Genomic DNA, 18,950 nt, shown 5'->3' with positions numbered 1-18,950 from the left:
TCAACAAGTGGACGCTCTCGCAATTCAAAGTGCTTTTGTTGGCATGATGAATAGTGATGCATATGTCCTGTTTGAAGAACAAGAAAAAGAAATTGAACCTCATATAGTTAGTGGAAAGGTAAAATGTTAGAATTAAATTCTTTACTGCATTACAATTTGGGGGAAGCATAAATAAATAAAGTGGGGTGTATTGATAGTCTCACACACACACACACACACTCTCTCTCTCTCTCTCTCTCTCAGTGAGCCTGAACCCTGCGTGGAGAGAGCTGGTGTCTCGGCGGCTTCCCCTGGGCCTCATCTCCGCTCCTCTGCTCGTCTCTGTGCTGTCTCAGATCCTCATCTGCCTGGCCTTCCAGTCACTGGCCTTCCTCATGGTCCGCCAGCAGGGCTGGTACGAGCCCTGGACCCCCGAGGCAGAGTGAGTGCCCGCCCCTCAGCATGGAGCAGGACGACAAAGCCTGCAGGTGTCTCACGTCTTCTTTCCGCTTGCTCCCAGGCTGTGTAACGCCTCCTCCCACGACAACTCCACGGACAACTCCACCGAGGAGGACGAGCACAACATCCAGAACTACGAGAACACGACACTATTCTACGTGTCCTCCTTCCAGTACCTCATCGTCGCCATCGTCTTCTCCAAAGGCAAACCCTTCCGTCAGCCCAGCTACAAAAACTGTGAGCGCCATCTTTACGTATCTGAACAACACACGTATCTCTCCCAGCGCAAACAGATAGCGGTTTAGCATACAGTGTTCAGAGTCAGCGCAGGAACTGACCTTTAACTGAGATGGATTGGTTCCATAAACACTTGAGTTCATTTGGACAGTAATTTTGTTGGTATGAGTCTGCACTGTGGGTGTCTTTACCTTGACCACAAGCAGACATTTGTTAAAACTCTCCCTCTCTCTTTCTCTCTCCCTTCCCCAGGGCCTTTTGTGTTGTCTGTGGTCAGTCTGTATGTGTTCCTGTTCTTTATAATGCTCTATCCTGTCTCTGCCATAGATGAGACCTTGGATGTAAGTACAATGTTAAATATCTCTTTCCCCCTTCCAGTGGAGGCACACTCAGCTAAAAGTTGACTCTCCATCCCTATGTTTTGAATCTGCTCCTCCAGATCGTGTGTGTTCCTTACTCGTGGCGCGTCACTCTGGTGTATATAGTGCTGGGCAACGCTGCCGTTTCTGTCTTCATGGAGGTAAGCGTGAGGGCAACAAGTTCAGTCATTCATATTTACATATGTGTTCAGGTTTATTTCCAAATACAACTGTAGCAGTGACTTGCCTGTTTTGATGCAGGCTAGTTTGTTAACCAGAGTCCAGGTCTTGTGGGCTGATGTGAGCTGTGTTTGCCGTGTTGGTTTGGTCCATGTTGTATGGGACTGTGCTGTGTTATTGACTTCCCTGTCTTGAATGATCTCGCTCTTAAATATGTTGAACAAACTGCTGCAGATGGCCAAGCACTGGGTCTTAACCTCCACAGTGTGTGTGCTCACGCTGTAACCTAATGAGAAAACGCACCCACTGTGATGCCTACAGTGTCTCTCTCTCTCTCTCTCTCACACACACACACACACACACACACACACACACACACGTGTCATAGTTCATGTCTGCTCTCCCGTGCTGTTGAGTAAAGGAGCTTGACTAGTTTCACAACTGCAGGTGCTCTGTGAAGTGTGAACTGTAATCATGTCCGTCTCCAGCTGGCTTAGAACTACCTTTGAATGGCAACAACATGAAGAAAAAAACAGAGGAAAATGCCTCCCATCCCCCCCACAACAGCCCCCAACACCCCACCCCCTGTCGCAGGTCTCGGCATCGCTGCCAGTGGGCTGGAACCTCCACTGCGATTGACAGCTGCTGTCTATCAGCTTTGTAGTGGTGTCGTGCTGCTCTTAGTGGCTTAGTGAGCTTCCTCCTCTCAAACCCCTTTAGTCAATGAGCCGCTTGCTACCGTCTCGGTCGACGCCCCTGTGTTTCACCCAATCAGAGTGATGGACCAGACCACAACAAACAATCGAATCATTACGCATTATACCACTTAAGTTTCTAATGATCCTATATTTCTCATCACAAATGAACTGTTGCCTGTTTACTGGCTTCTTGATATCCTCTCTCTCTCTCTCGCTCGCTCTCTCCCTCTCCCTCTCCCTCTCCGTGACTAACACGCAACCTGAAATCACTTCCCTCTTAATAGGCATCTTATGTAGTTTGCTACTTGAATGAAACTGCAATTGAGTCTTGACAATTGAGTCTCGTGAGAGTGATGTGATTCGTGGCTGTCTCCGTTCTGTCCGCACCGATGCACTTTTCCTTAGACCTTCGTCCTTGACGTCGTCTTATGGAAGCTTGTGTTCAGCCGAGACAAGCAGGGCAGCTGTGGTCTCCAGCCTGCCACCCCGCCACCACAGGTTGGGAAATCTGACACTTCTGTTCACCATTGTTTTCTCACTCCCTTCAGTCCTTCTCTCTCTCTGTCTCTGTCTCTCGTGTGCACTCTACTCTCTATCTCACTCTGTGTCAATCCATCTCTCTGTGTCTGTCTCTCTAGCACTTGTTTTCTTTGTCTGTGTCGACCTAGTCAATCCATATGTATCTATCTGTCGATGTAGTCAGTCACTCACTCTCTGCTCCCCACACTCTTCTGCTCACTCCATGTGACAATTTTTTTTTTTTAACGTTTTCACTTGTGCATGCGCAAACTTGTTTCTCTGGTCGCTACTTGGGCGCCACCTAGTGGACACTACCTGTAAGTCAAGCTGTGGGAGGTTACCACTCTTTCTTTCCTTAGTCTTAATACCCCTGTGTAGTGACTACAATAAACAACCAGCGTATGCATCCCAAAAGCGTTGTCTGTGAACTGACTGTGTGTGTGTGTGTGTGTGCAGTCCTGATCCAGATGTGTTTCTATCCTGAGTCTAAAAATTGCTTGGATGAAGGGTTTATTGTCTCTGTCTTGTTTGGTTTTACTGTGTAGCCCTGGAACCCTTTTTTGAGTCTGGTTGGTTTAGAAATTGCGGTGTATTGTGCAGTGTGTTTCCTTTTTGGGTCACCGTTGGATCTCGGGTTTGAAATATAATTTGAAATGAAAAGAAGCTGAAATTAAATCTTTTCCTCTTTTCCTGTTTTCTTCCTCTTTGTTTTTCCGTGTGTGTGTGTGTGTAGAGAGGAATAGAGTTGTTGGGCTCCAAGCACGTGTCCTGCCTATGCTGTGGACAGAGGAAGGTTCCCAAAGCGCGTTACATGCATCTGGCCCAAGAACTAAGTGTGGACCCCGACTGGCCTCCCAAACCCACAACCATCACCGAAGCCAAACCCCCTCCCCCACCAGAAAACGGCTCCTACCAAATCATGTCCACCTCCTAGCACCTCCTACAACCACTCTTATTTTATACTAGTGTCAACCATTGTAGAGGGGGAAAAATATACTGTCACTATAAAGACATTCTGGTTAGTGGGCGAGAGACACCTTTATAAGGAAACTGAAAAAGATTTAAATCTTTCAAAGATTTCAAAAGTTTGTTTAGTTTGGGGGGGTTTTTGTGCTGCTTCAGTGTTTTCTTGCCACTCTCATTTTTACCAGGTACATTTCCCACTGGTTTCGCCATTTATTCCACGGACCTGGTCTGCGTACAAATATATTCAAGCTAATTTGGCATGGTCGCATAAGGCTGCATGTCAAAGGAGCTCTGCATGGGCCGCCAGCCACACCCTAACCACCCCGGCGTTACAGTTTTTACAGAAAAAACAAACCTGTAAACTTGCAACATCCTTTCTGTCTTATATTTCTTCCCATGGAAGAACAGAACATAGTAACAAAGAAAAGAGTTTGGGTCTGAGTGACGGCCCGTCTGTACTCTGGGTAAAGGGCAGGTGGTCTAAATGAGCAGCACTGATTGGTCCAAAGACGTGTCCCAGGCTCATGTGTGCATATGAACATGTGTCCCGGGCTCACTAGGTGACCTCATGTAGCCTTCAGTTTCCATGAAGCAACAATCCTAAGGCTATAGAACTATTGCAGTGACCTCTGACCTGATCTGACCTCTGCTCCATTGACCATGTTTGGCCGTCTCTTTTAAGAAAAGCTGTTGGCAAATATGTCGTAACCCAAAAAGACGAAAGTCCCTCGTGCTGAGGCAATGTGGATGTTGGAGAAGGATTTGACTTGTGGCTTAAATGAAAAGTGATTTGAGTTGTATTTGAAATAGATTCCATCAGAAGGAGAAGGTGGATTCAGTTTGAGTGGCGCAGGCTAAATAGCGGCTACCTCAGGCCTGATTCTTATTCTGTGATTTCATATGTGTTCAACCCACCTGCCAACATGCAGCGTTTTATTCAGATCTCCCGTGCATCATGTGTAAATCAGACATGTGAAGTACGACTCTCAAATCCTGTTTGACTTCTGTGTTTCATCGCAGAAGATCCAAAGTCTGTGAAGTTTTTAGTGTTTCCAGAGTAAGTGATGGGCTTAATCTTCAGCACAGAGCAGTCTGGCACAAGGCTTCTCTGCCTGCCATGAAGGCCGACACCCTTTGTTTCTTTCTAGTCTAACAGGCCATGACCTTTTAACTAAAATACCTGAACGTGTTGAATAATAAAGGTGATATTTGAAAGTATGTGGGGGCAAATCTTACACTAATGCAATCTGTTTGGGTTGTTCCTTTTTGACCATTTCTTCAGAGTTGTGTACCAAAATGATCTCTTTTTAAACATGACATCCTTTGCTCTCAATTTGCTCAGCAAATCTTAAAACTAGTTAATGTGAGGGGATTTCACATAAGTACAAATTTGACAGGGACAGAGTTGCATGGACATCATAACGTAAAGGACTTAAAAAATATATATATATTGAATAAGTTGAAGGATCTATATGTATGTGCTGAAAAACCCACTCAATGTCATCAGCAACCATAATTAAACTATTTTAAATTTGACTACTAGAGCTTTGCCTCCCTCATGTCTGAAAGTCATTTATGCTTGCTCAGTCTGCTGTCGAGCCTCACGTCTATTGTGCTTACAGGGCCTTGATGTTGCTTTGGCTCTCTGTGAATAAGGGCTCCTACATGCTTTTTTTTTTTTATCTTTTCCTCCCTCTTTCCTCCTTGTTATTATTTGGTACTGTTTCATATTATAAATGATCAGATTCGTCTGTGTACATTTGCGAGCTCCACTGCTCTGATTGTCACAGACCTGTTAGTCGGTGTTCTTGGTGCAGTGTGTGGGGCATTCTCGCAAAACTCGCTCAGTGATGTATTAACGTGATGATGCCCGGGCAAGATGAGTGACTTCACTACAGTATGTGCAGAACCTCCACATGTTCGACTGGTGTCCCATCGTGTCCCACCCTTAAGGAGAGCAGACACATGAGGGATACGATGGGACAACGTGCATGTGCGCGTTGCTATTGGGGTGAGGCAAATGTTTAAATTTTTATTTTTTGTTTTGTTTGTTTTGTTTTTTGCTGTTGCTAAAGTTTTTACATTTGTATTTAAAATAATTATGTCTCCTTGGGGCAGTTTGAAGTGATTAGTTCCGGCACCTTTCAGGCACCTAGGAGGGCTATGGGACTCACCATATTGCCCTATTTTACTATCTTGCACCTTAAAGCGGGGGGGGGAAATCATATCTATTTTGCTCCACCAATGTAGTTAGCTGTAATGCTGACATGCGCAGCTCTCTGACAAAGGTACACATTATCAGAGGTGAATCGCATGCTCTCCCAGCTCGGCCCTTTTCTGACCTGGGCTAGTCAGGCTGAGGTGTTTGAGTAGTAAGAACATACGTGAATAGAAGCGCTCGAAGACTTGGTGCTTGTCCTCAGTTTAGTGGCGTTCACCCCCCCCCCCCCCCCCCCCCCACACCTCCAACCTGTTCTGGGGCACATTTGCAGCCCTAAAACAGCACCTGTGTGGTGTGTCCAGTTTGGAGACAACATTAGGATGCTTTACACTCTGCTTTACGCACCTTCTGTGACTTCTGTCTGTCTGTCTGTTTATACACTTCATTATACATGACCGTTTAAACATACTTAAAAGCTTTGGATTCATTATTATTATTATTATTATTATTACATCTACTACTACTAAGATCAAGTGGTTTAATTTCCTCAGGGAAAATGTTCATATTTGTTATAAATAAAAGATTAATGATGAATAACTGAGTGGTAAATTTATGGGCCAGTATCTTGGGTGTCATCTGTATCTAGCAAGCTTTGCATTTATGATCCATAAAGAGCAAAAATCCACATTCTTTTTTTTTTTTTTTTGATTACCCCTTTTTAAGGAAATTGTAAGTTATGCCTTATCTGTAATTAATTTTCTATTTATTTTTATTTGCATTTATTTGGAGTCGATAATTGTACATTTCTCCTTGATTATTTTTGTTATTAAAATAAGGATTTGCTTTGTCCATTGATGTTCACGTTCTTTCCTGTTGCTTGCTGTGAACATGCAGTGGCCACGATTGGTGTGCTGAATTTCCCTTGGAGCAGTAACCAACTTGATTCAAACTGATAAAGATTCAAAAATGGTAATATTACAGAAAGTATTGTTGAGAGAAATTAAGTGTATTCAAATTAATAGCTTTAATAGAAGATTAATTTAATTAGCTGTTTAGTAACAACAAAATAATTGTGTGTGTGTGTGTGCGTGCGTGCGCGCGCGCGCACTCCCAAGAAGCAGTTTACTATGGATGGATTCAGTTTATATACTCTGCAGCAGTGAGTATGAAGTTGGAGTTTTGTTCTAGTTCATGCAGCCACCTGTAATTCTTCAAAAAGATCTCATATAGAAGAGCTCTGTATCATGCGAGCTTTGCAACCTTTTCCTGGGGTCACTGTACAAACAGCCAGTGACCCCACTTAATTTAACTCATTTGGTGTTTTGTTTTTTTTTTTTGTTTGTTTGTTTTTTTCTTTAATGATCCCATCCAGTCAGGATGTGCTGGGGGAAAAACTACTGTAATGGATTCAATTTCCTGTCAAAGACAGAGAAATATCGCATCTGAAGCACCATGCAGTAAACATGAAAGGCGGTTTTATATGCATGCTGGTCCTTTTTAAATCCCTGTACAGCTCAGTGCCAGTCAAAGGTTGCACAGTGAAGGTATCGCAACAATGGAATGGCACATAGGTGGGCTTTTTCGATTTTGAATCTTTACTCTGATGACCACATGCTCAAGGCTCTCAGCCAGCTTCATGAGGCACTTGTGATGTGGTGAGGAAATTCGCACATCTGCTCAGCACTTGTAGGGTGAGCGACTAAGAATAAATGATCAGATTTAAATTCTTTTAAGACTGCAAAATCACCAGATTTATGTAGCAAAAGCATGGTTTTCTTTGGAAGTTTTTCATTAGGTGTTTTCTTGTCATTCACAGGTAAATGATCTTGCCTTGTTCTTATGTAACCTGACACTATGCCACATAGTAGGTTACCTCATATGTCCTACCTTTCTGGTTAAATTCAGTGGTAAATATTTACTTGGCTGTTATGCGTGATGTTACATTGCTCAAATTAGGATCATTACAACTGAAATGAAAGGAGAGAGCTTCTGATGTTGACCAGTAAACTTACACCCATGATGATCACTGCTATCAGAGAACGACCTCTGGTGTAAATATGGGGGGGTGCAACAGTTTTTTACCCATGCCTCATTCATGTGGGATATGTCCTAGTCTCCTTACCATTATAAGTTTCTTGTTTCTACTAGCACCTCCTTGTGCTTGTTTTTTGTTTTTGTTTTTTTCTGTTTGAGTTGTATTTTAAACAGATCATATGGGAGCTTGATTCAGTTCGAGATCTATTCATTCACAATCACGCAGGTCAGTATGACTTTGTGTTGACCAGAGTGGGGGAGTGATGTGGGAGGGATGGTCTATCTCAGGTTTTGGACGAGAGGAACACGCTGAAGGCAGCGTGGCGCATGCACGGAATCACAACCATCTGCATGCTGCAGATAGAGCAGGTTGCCGCGCTGGAGACCAGGACGGCCCTGCACTTCTTTGACGTCAGGTGACCCGACAGAATCAAACGTGTGAACTGGATTACACAGAAGCCTCTGAAAGGTTCTGTGGGGTTGTTTTCTGCACATTTTAACCCTCTTCGGTACGTTATCAGCACACGGAAAACAAACAAACAAACAAAAACACGTAATACATGCTGAGAGCTATATATTAATGACTGGACCGCACTTGGTTGACAGCTCCTACACCTCCAGCTGCTCCTGCGGCAACGATGAGGACTAAACGTTGCACTCTGCAGGCGTGCGGGTGCAAGCTCATGACAGAAACAACCCAGAAATGCTCTGCTGCCATGAAGGCTGGTCGTGTCTCACAGCATGTCATTTTTATATGACTAGAAAAGATCTAGAGTTGCTTAAAAAGCAACTTGGCATAATTTATAGTAGTTCATGGAATGTTTGTTGATCATTTATGCCAAACCTTTGCAGAACTAAGGAATCTAGCAGTTTTAGAATTTATTACACAAGTAGTATTTATTATTTATAGGTTCACAGGTGTATTTAGAGGTATTTACTCCACCTAGTATTTAACTGCTGTCACGGCTGGCCACCCTCCTGGTGTCCCTGTTTCCATGGTTTCCCTGTCGCGCCTGTTTTTCTTTGCTTCCTGGTGTTCCGTTTCTTGGTTTCTTTTTCACCGCCCCTCGTCTGTTCCTTAATTCCAGTCCTTGTTTTGGTTTTCCCTGTTCATATGTCGCTGTTTTATTTGCCTGCCTTGTTCAGTTTCCCACATTTAGAAAAAACCTCCTGCATCTCCATTCTGCCTCTCGCCTCGTCCCTGCACGTACGTTACAGCTGCCATTTTGAATGAAGGAGCATTGCTGCTTGGGAATAGTTTTGTAAATGGGGTGCGTATTTTAGGTAAATACCTAATAATAGAACTGTAAATTAAATATTCTGCCTTACAGAGTATATTTTGTATAAGAAAATTCTGATTTTATACATTTAACTTTTTTATTCACAGTGTAATAAGTGTAAAATAAACATTCCCTCTCTCATATACGCGCTTTGTTTTGAAAGCTGCCTCAGTCCAGACCCCAGCGTTACACATGCACTTGCTGGGGGTAAATATTTGTGTGTGTGCTAACGTTTGAGTTGAGTGACCCTCACCTTTGGCTGCTCTCAGTCAGCTGCCACTGCTGTTCATGGGTTTGAGTGGGATATACGCAGGTGGTCCATCTGGGATGATAACAGCTGCTGGCTCACCGATGACCAGAGGCGACCACCCAACGTCTCAACAAGAGACGCCTGAGACCATGTGGGTGTAGCCCCTCGAAAATGCACCTTTACTAATACAGACAAGTACACGTCTGGAGTGTGTACAGTTACTAATACAAGCAAGTACAGGTCTGGGGTGTGTACAGTTACTAATACAGACAAGTACACGTCTGGAGTGTGTACAGTTACTAATACAGGCAAGTACACGTCTGGAGTGTGTACAGTTACTAATACAGGCAAGTACACATCTGGAGTGTGTACAGTTACTAATACAGACAAGTACACGTCTGGAGTGTGTACAGTTACTAATACAGGCAAGTACAGGTCGGGTGTGTACAGTTACTAATACAGACAAGTACACATCTGGAGTGTGTACAGTTACTAATACAGACAAGTACACGTCTGGAGTGTGTACAGTTACTAATACAGGCAAGTACAGGTCTGGGGTGTGTACAGTTACTAATACAGGCAAGTACAGGTCTGGGGTGTGTACAGTTACTAATACAGACAAGTACACGTCTGGAGTGTGTACAGTTACTAATACAGACAAGTACACGTCTGGAGTGTGTACAGTTACTAATACAGACAAGTACACGTCTGGAGTGTGTACAGTTACTAATACAGGCAAGTACAGGTCGGGTGTGTACAGTTACTAATACAGACAAGTACACATCTGGAGTGTGTACAGTTACTAATACAGACAAGTACACGTCTGGAGTGTGTACAGTTACTAATACAGGCAAGTACAGGGCTGGGGTGTGTACAGTTACTAATACAGGCAAGTACAGGTCTGGGGTGTGTACAGTTACTAATACAGACAAGTACAGGTCTGGGGTGTGTACAGTTACTAATACAGACAAGTACACATCTGGAGTGTGTACAGTTACTAATACAGACAAGTACACGTCTGGAGTGTGTACAGTTACTAATACAGGCAAGTACACGTCTGGAGTGTGTACAGTTACTAATACAGGCAAGTACAGGTCTGGGGTGTGTACAGTTACTAATACAGACAAGTACACGTCTGGAGTGTGTACAGTTACTAATACAGACAAGTACACATCTGGAGTGTGTACAGTTACTAATACAGACAAGTACAGGTCTGGGGTGTGTACAGTTACTAATACAGACAAGTACAGGTCTGGGGTGTGTACAGTTACTAATACAGGCAAGTACAGGTCTGGGGTGTGTACAGTTACTAATACAGACAAGTACAGGTCTGGGGTGTGTACAGTTACTAATACAGACAAGTACAGGTCTGGGGTGTGTACAGTTACTAATACAGGCAAGTACAGGTCTGGGGTGTGTACAGTTACTAATACAGGCAAGTACAGGTCTGGGGTGTGTACAGTTACTAATACAGACAAGTACACATCTGGAGTGTGTACAGTTACTAATACAGGCAAGTACAGGTCGGGTGTGTACAGTTACTAATACAGACAAGTACACATCTGGAGTGTGTACAGTTACTAATACAGACAAGTACACGTCTGGAGTGTGTACAGTTACTAATACAGGCAAGTACAGGTCTGGGGTGTGTACAGTTACTAATACAGACAAGTACAGGTCTGGGGTGTGTACAGTTACTAATACAGACAAGTACAGGTCTGGGGTGTGTACAGTTACTAATACAGACAAGTACACGTCTGGGGTGTGTACAGTTACTAATACAGGCAAGTACAGGTCTGGGGTGTGTACAGTTACTAATACAGACAAGTACAGGTCTGGGGTGTGTACAGTTACTAATACAGGCAAGTACAGGTCTGGGGTGTGTACAGTTACTAATACAGACAAGTACAGGTCTGGGGTGTGTACAGTTACTAATACAGGCAAGTACACATCTGGAGTGTGTACAGTTACTAATACAGGCAAGTACACGTCTGGAGTGTGTACAGTTACTAATACAGGCAAGTACAGGTCTGGGGTGTGTACAGTTACTAATACAGGCAAGTACAGGTCTGGGGTGTGTACAGTTACTAATACAGGCAAGTACAGGTCTGGGGTGTACATGTGTAATTCTGCTAGTAGGCTCAGTGCTAGGAATGCTACAGCTATGTTAATGTTCATTAACATGGAGCTTCTCAGTGATATTTTAATTCTGTAGTCTAATATATTCCACCTTTAAAATGCTATAGTGTGGTAATTAATAACTAAGTAATTATTAATTCAATAATTATATTATTTACGTGAAAGACCATAAAGCAAGAAAAGCAGACTGGAAACTGTTTTGCATACACATATATCACAAATAAACATGTCGTAAAACTACCTTATCCAAACAGTTTTATGGTCAATTTACCCTGACTGGGACTAATTTCTGAATAAATTACATATACAAATATGGGAGCTAAGATCAGATCATTTGAGGGGGCTGTGAAGGCATGACAGTGAAGTGCAATGTGTCACGCAAGTTGCACTGAAACAAACACAGGCTTAACGGCCTGGGTTTAACGTGCCAGAGCCAAGGGAGAGAATGTGAGTTCCGGTCCGTCTCCACGTGCTGGGCCTTCTCCGACGGTGCTCGGCGTCTCTCCCAGATCGCTGTCAGCAGTGTTTACCTCCACGCCGTTCAGTCACAGAGCGACCAGTGGGATCACTCGAGCAGCACTGCCGTGTAGCGCCACTGTCTCGCACACCCTGCACCCTGAGGGTGGTCTACTTGTCTGTCTGTCTGCAGTTCCGATGACATGATTTAAACGCAACTCAGCCTCTCATGCGGCGTCTAGAAACCACTGTGTTTTTAGTGTTACGTACTGATGTGTACTAAGGGAGATGAATATGAGGTTAAAATCACAGCACAAACATGTCCGCTTTCGTTTGTATCAGCTGGGTCTTTGTTTCGTGCACTTTGACATCTCACGTTTAGCTCTCTGCAGGCCGTCCAGTGCCGCTGTGAGTTTGGTTAACCTCCAGTTCACAGGTCTACTATCTGTATTGCTTCATAGAGGGAGAATTAGAAACAGATAGTGTTTTAAATAATGTTGTTTTTATATTTTATATCTTATATATAAATAATTTTTTTTATATTTTAAACAAATAAGCAAATAGATAAAAATAAAAACGAGTAAAAAACTGAAAGAAATTGAGTTAGTAAACATACAGAAGGGTTACATAAAATAGTACATTCAAATGCAGAATAACATGAATCATACTGAGATTAGCAGGAGTCACCAAAGAAGGTGGTAATGATGACAACAAAAATAATACTAATAATATTATGTATGATAGCATAATAATACTAACAGCACTTACAATAAAAAAGTACATTCCTTCAAGTCAGTTTTTCCAGTGGGAATATATTAGCGATCTGTGTTAAAAGATGGGGTATCTGAAGAAATCCACAACAATAAAGTCTTTTTTTTTTTTGCCAAATAGGTTATAACCCCAAGAAGGTATTCCTGTTTCTGATTTAGCACAACATCCTATCTGGAATTTAAATGATATAAACTTAGCAACTTGTGACAAATTAAAACTTTTACCTAATAATTTCCCAATAATTGAGTGAATATCATTTCAAAATAACAAAACATGTTATTTTACGTTCTGTCATCAAATGCACAGCAAAGGTCTTCCTCTCACACTGAGTTAATGAACATGAATGAGACAGAACAGAATATATACATGAGATTTTATTCTTAAAACCATCGGCTGTAATGAGAAGCTTCTCCAGGTCAGTCACCTCCCACCAGATTTTAGGTTTTGACGTACTCAAACACCATTAGTCTTTAGTCCTTGGGTTTTTAATGTTCTTTAATTGAAGGAAATCCAGTTTAAGAACAATCGGAGATGCAAAGATGAGAGATTTGAGACTTTTCGAGTACTACCTGACAACCTTCCATACTAAAAATGCAGTCTATATAGCATATTATGTTAATAGTTATTAGTTATATCTACGGAATTCACATATGGGAGCGTTTTCTACACATATGGCTTCCGAAATGAGGACTCAGCGTTAACCCACATGGTTTGTTCTGTCCATGGATCAAGAAATCATTAGTTTAATCTGTGCTGACCAGTAATAAAACTGGTCTCACTGTCATTTTTTCATTGTCTTACTTATACAAGTGTTTACTTGAGGAAATATAAAGTAGAAGCATTTGAAACAAATGATTAAAGCGGGGTAATATATTAATTTTCAAGATAGTAATTTGACCGATTTGATGGTGTGTAATATTACAAATTTGACTGATTTGATGGTGTGTAATACTGAACAATTAATCTTTTTAAAAATCTTCGTCATAGGCGCCAGCCTGTCCCGCAATCCCTCGAACTCATCCACACAGCATGTCTTTTGTCGTTTGTTAGAAGCAACAGAAAAAGAGTTGGACTGGAAACTAGACAAAAAGGAAAAGCAAATGGCAGAGACAAAAAAGGAACCACGACCCACCCCCAGCGCGCGCGCGCGCGCGCACACACACACACACACACACACACACACATTTTTTTCTTGGCTTTTAGATTCACTTTTACAGCATTCCGCTAGGGGGCAGCAAATATGCATTGCTGCTGTTCGTGTATTTAAAAAAAACAAACAAACAAAAACAGCAGATGTTGTCACAAAGCAGCTTTACAGATGTCCACTTGCTTGTGTATGTTTGTCCAGAGACAGGGTGGAGCTGCTGGACTGAAGTGCTGGGGTTGGGTGGGACATTTGATCAGAGCCGAGTTCCTGTCCGGAAGAGGTCCGCTTTCCCTGGAGTCTTTATATTAAAGCTACTTGGCACCGTGCTGCTCCTGCTTCCTGTGGTTCTCCCTAATGAGTCCCAATAAACATCGCAGATCAGTCATTAATACTGGACAGGAGTCAACACAGCAAAGTCAAAACATGCAGCTCAAATGTGCCGGCTCGCTGCCAGAGGAGTCTCTCTCCAACCGTGTTCCTCAACTCCCGTTTCAACTGGACAGTTTAATGTTTCTGCTGAAAGTCGTTAAGGAGTCAGAAAAAACAAACTTGTACTGTTGTGTTCATTTGATTTTTGCTGGCATTGTTGTCTCTCCTTGGCAATGATGAGACACTTCTCAGGAAAAGTCCAACCGTGACGTTGGGCCTTGCATCTGCAGGGAGCCCTAGTACTGAACCCGGGGATTGTGACCCAGATTTTTCCTGGTAGGGTGCGAGTGCGAGTGCAGGTCTGTCTTGGATTAGCTGTGAGTCTTTGAAGTGCGGCGCTTGATTACAGCTCTAAATGTGTCCTCAGAGAGTGCCATCGTAATGACTGGCGGGACTCTTTGCCGTATTTGATTCCCCCCACCCCCTTCTCTCACTCACTTTTTCTTTTTTTCCACTCTGTTTTTGTCTCTCTCTCTCTTTCCATCTGTATGCACTCCTCCCACAGTTCTCTTCAACTCCTCTCTCTTTCTCACACACACACACACACACACACCAACAGCATGCCACAGGTGTTTGTTAAGCACTCACAGTTTATGAGCTAATGCAGTACCTTTTTCCATTACTCTCCAGTAATCACACTCCAGTTTAATGAGCCTTGGCCCTAACTCTGGGAAAAAAAAAACAACAAAAAAAAAAACACAAGACTCCCCAAATCCCACAGGAAGTTTGCAAAATTGCGGCTAAGTCAAAATCCTTGAATCTGAAGTGTTGCATCTGAACTGGGGGCAGGAAGGTGAGGAGGTGTTGCGGATGATCTGGGGGCAAATAAGATGCTGGCGTCTGCTGTACCCAGATCCAGACACAGGTCTGCTCCTTCTTCCAAAGTGGTTAAGCATCTACAGCATTTCCAGTGCCAGTGACTGAAAAAGCTCCACCTGCCAGAGTTATCAGAACACCTGTGTCTCCCTCCCTGTCTTGCTAGGACATAACCCACCTGTGATGGAGAATGTCTCTCACTGTTCCTTTGCCTGCTGTGGAGTACGCTCACCACCACCTTTATTCTCCCACAGCTATTTTCGGAAATAAGAACATTTCCAGACTTCTAAAGCATCGCTGCCCCAACACCTCTCGGTCAATCTTGAAAATAAATAACTTTATTTTTAACATGAGAGAAAACACTTTGGCGAAAAACCTAGACAAGTGTCTGCATTTACTTGAGCCAAAAAAAAAATCCTTCACCTTTAAATATTTTTGCCTGATTCAGGTGTGTGTTGTCGCCCTCTTGTGTGAACGCGGCTGCTGTTGCGATCATCCACCGCACAGACTACGCCACATCCCCTGATGTACCTGTTACTCCTTTTCAACTTTTCAGCACATGCTTACTGCTGGGTGAAAGCGTGTAGGTCGCATGTGTAAATGTGATCACAGCCATGCAAACGCATGAACGTAATTTCTTTAAAACACCATTGTAACCTGGAATTAATTCCCTGGAATAGCTCAAATACAGTTAGGTGATGTGACTGACCTTGTGTCCAATAACCTCGTTTTATTTTTGTAGAAATATCGATGTTTCTTTGTGAAGTTCTCATATACCCATTTCTCTAGTTACATACATAAAAAAGTCACAGAGACAGTTCCATTTGATCTAAACACGCCAACTCAATTTCAGCACTTTAATGTGGCACAGATTTGGGAGTTTTTACCAAACCAGCATTGGCTCCTCGATTCATGAATTCTAAAGAAGAATAATTCAATACTTATTCTAAAAGAAAGTCATCACTTGCTTATTGAGTATGAAAATAATATGTCTAATTTGGCCATCTTGCTCTGTTAAATATCTTTGTAGCAAACAGCTGCAGACAGATTCATCATCCTGAAGCTCGACAGATGGAGAGTGTTTGGCAGATCCTTGTGTACAATCAGTCCAGAGACGCTTCAATCTTGAGTTGTTAATGACAGAAATGCGCAGGAATGAAGTCTGTTGTTGGCAACGTAAGGTGTTTGGAAAAGCCTAAACCCCAAGACTTCGTTACACACGGTGTGCCATCATCCCCTATGATAGCTGGACTGTACCAAACCCTTTGTCTTCGTGCTTCTCCGTGTGACCAGCTGCACTGTGGTCATGCATGAAGTGAGCAGGGGGCCAGGAGGTGAGGAAAGAGCCCCACACCGGCCCGTCTGGACAGAAGACTCATGAAGGCTCATGAATGTTGTCAATTATGTAGTAAAATTGGGCCTGATCTTATGTCAACATCGGATAAATGTGAAAATCATTTTCGTTAATAATTTCATGTTCGATCCAGCTCAGTAATATTGTATTAGATTTTTGAACTCAACTGTGCAGTTCTTAGGAATTTCTTTCTCCATTCATTTCACAGGAACATCACTGGCAATTTGGATCATACAGTATATTTGAGTTCCCGTGAACCAAGCAATAAAGCTCATTCCATTCCACTGAATTTTACCAGAAGACAAAACAATGGTCTTTCCTTTTTCTTTTCGCTCTGTTCCCAGGTTCGTTCCCAGCATGCCTCAACCTCATGTTCACAGCCCGTCCACAACCACCCAAGAAGGCCTGCTGTGGCTCATACATTACACATCGTGTTTACTTGGTAATGTATATATTCTGTGTACTTGTATACGCTGTCCCTGCGCAGCTGACATGCAGGGTGCAGGCGGCACATCCAGCCACCCCGCTGAGCGGTTTATACTGGCCTGTGGTGAGTCAACAGTTTATGGTTTGTTTTTCCCCCTTCTCTGGAGACTTGCCTCTGACAGTTTATGTTATCTTCTGTCCTGCGAACAACTGGAACTAAAAAGAGCCTTGCTGAGTGGGTCTCTACGCTCTCTCCACAGCAGTGTGAGCACTCTCTCTTGGATTAGCCTGTCTACTGGAACCTCCTTTTAAGAGGTCTTCTGACCGTGCTGTTGGAGTCTGGATGTTCTTTCTTGTGTTTATAGCTCCCTAACCCTGACTGCCCTTGAAAAGCCACGCTGCCTCCGTTTCCACGAGTGTCCCGGCACCGTCGTTTAACGTCTTGTTCAGGACTATTACGTCTGACTGGCTCATGGGGTCCCGGCGTTGTGTCCGTGACGTCCCCCGCCTCTGCCCAGTGCACATGCACATTCACCCCCCCCGGACATGTAGCTGCCAGCTGCCCGAGTCCCTCCAGCTTTTCAGCAAACTTCCCTGTAAATCGCTGATTAGTAACACACGGCTTTACGCTCTGCCTGTTCTGCTCTCAGACGTGTGGCTCAGAATGATTTTTCTGCTTTCAGTAGAAGTATGAGATCAGTGGAAAAATCCTGCTGACCCTGTTCCCCCCCCCCCACGCCCCCGCCGTGAGAGAGGGATAAGACGGAACTTGAGGCTTGCTTTGGGGCTGAAAACCAGGCCTATTGCCCCATTCACCACTCAGGCAGCTGTTTTTACCCCAAACAAAAACATTAGACATTCACCACACACATACACACACGCTGATGAATACACAGACATTCACCAATGCACCAGCAAAGACAAATACAAACACACACACACTGACGCAATTACAAATGGTGCATGCAAACAAATACTTTGACAAACACATATACACACCAAATGTAGACAGGTGGTGCACATCACACACACACACAGAGATCTAGACCTCCTTCCAACCACTGGTCATCTGTGGAAAAGCTACAATGCCCCTGCGTTTCCTCTCAAACTCACCATTCTACTTGTCTCCTCTAGTTCTTCCTGAACCCACAGCTCAAAAGCAATACAACTCCCTCAGGAAGGGGAAAAAAGATTCTGCCACACAATTGTTGTTTATGTTTTCCTTGCTTTAACATAAACACCTCTGCGGCTCGGGTGTCTCCAGCCTCGTCATTCGCTGCCCTGTTTAGCCATCAGGAGACGGTCGTTCACTCTGCGCGTCAGTCTGCTCTGAGAGTCTTTTAATTTGGCAGTGTTGTCACGATGTTAAGTGTGGGTGGGAGGGTCGGGGGTACATTTTAAGGATGATGTCATTACGTTAAGAATATATAATTACCCCAGATTCCACACTGAAATACAAAAAGCTTTATGAGTTTTCCAAAATTCACCACTTGCCCCAGAAAAAAAAAATTATATATATATATATAATTACAGTGATGGTATACAAATTATATCCAAATGTCAGAAATCTCTTGCAGACGAGGCATTTAACAAAATATTTATGATGATATTTGGAACTCGTTAAAGTGATTTCAACACCCGGCCTAGCCTCTGTGACACTAACCATAACAACACTGATAACCTCTGCTCAAATTAGTAACTAACAGAGACAGAGCTGGTCTGAGGTCAGACTGAGATCCGGTAATGCATTGCAGTATGTGCAGAATGGTCGATAAGGACTAATTGTGGATCAGACTCTTAAAGAGCATATTACCAAATGATTGTTCCTGCGTAATGCTACACGCAGGAGGCGCTGTTTCTCTTTCAGAGAGGGTGCTGAACGCGAGGGTGGGCTTCTCACGCAGAGCCTGCCCCCTTTTCTGCCTGATGCCAAGGTCAAATTATGCTTGTCTGGTACTGATGAGGTGCAGATGTTTGGAGAACTCCTCCATCCTTCGCCCGGTCTGCAGCAGTGCGGTCCAACATCAGACAGCCATTCTCCCTCCTTCCCTCCCTCTGTCTTCCTCCCTCTCTCTCTCTCTCTCTCTCTCTCCCTCCCTCTCTTTTTCTCCCTGTCTACAACTTATGTCTCTTTAGTACTCCGACTTTTGTTCTAAGATCTGAAACGTTCTAAGATCTGAGTTCAGTCTCTCTGCTGCCCTGCTTATGTCCTATAACACACACGTATCCCATGATGCACGCCTTCTCCCGACCTCACCGTGCAACAGGACCACAGGCACTTTCAGACTGT

At 43.4% G+C, this 18,950-nt stretch overlaps 1 protein-coding gene across 3 annotated transcripts in view; it reads left to right on the top strand.

The window, feature by feature from the left end:
* Positions 1 to 6,407, top strand: part of atp13a3 (ATPase 13A3) — a 28,518-nt gene extending 22,111 nt beyond the window's left edge. For 2 of the 3 annotated variants that reach the window (XM_027027378.3, XM_081708185.1), the window contains 6 exons: positions 244 to 421; positions 500 to 675; positions 928 to 1,016; positions 1,115 to 1,195; positions 2,318 to 2,410; positions 3,165 to 6,407. In XM_027027378.3, the coding sequence (XP_026883179.2) occupies positions 244 to 421; positions 500 to 675; positions 928 to 1,016; positions 1,115 to 1,195; positions 2,318 to 2,410; positions 3,165 to 3,365 (818 nt within the window). In that variant the 3' untranslated portion in view covers positions 3,366 to 6,407. The remainder of the gene's footprint in view (positions 1 to 243; positions 422 to 499; positions 676 to 927; positions 1,017 to 1,114; positions 1,196 to 2,317; positions 2,411 to 3,164) is intronic. The other variant, XM_027027379.3, reaches the window with a different exon arrangement.
* The last annotated feature ends 12,543 nt before the right edge of the window (positions 6,408 to 18,950 follow it).

Source organism: Electrophorus electricus, chromosome 26 (assembly GCF_041902795.1).
Source record: "Electrophorus electricus isolate QZ-2024a chromosome 26, ASM4190279v1, whole genome shotgun sequence".
NCBI lineage: Eukaryota > Metazoa > Chordata > Actinopteri > Gymnotiformes > Gymnotidae > Electrophorus > Electrophorus electricus.
This window is presented reverse-complemented; position numbering and strand designations above follow the sequence as displayed.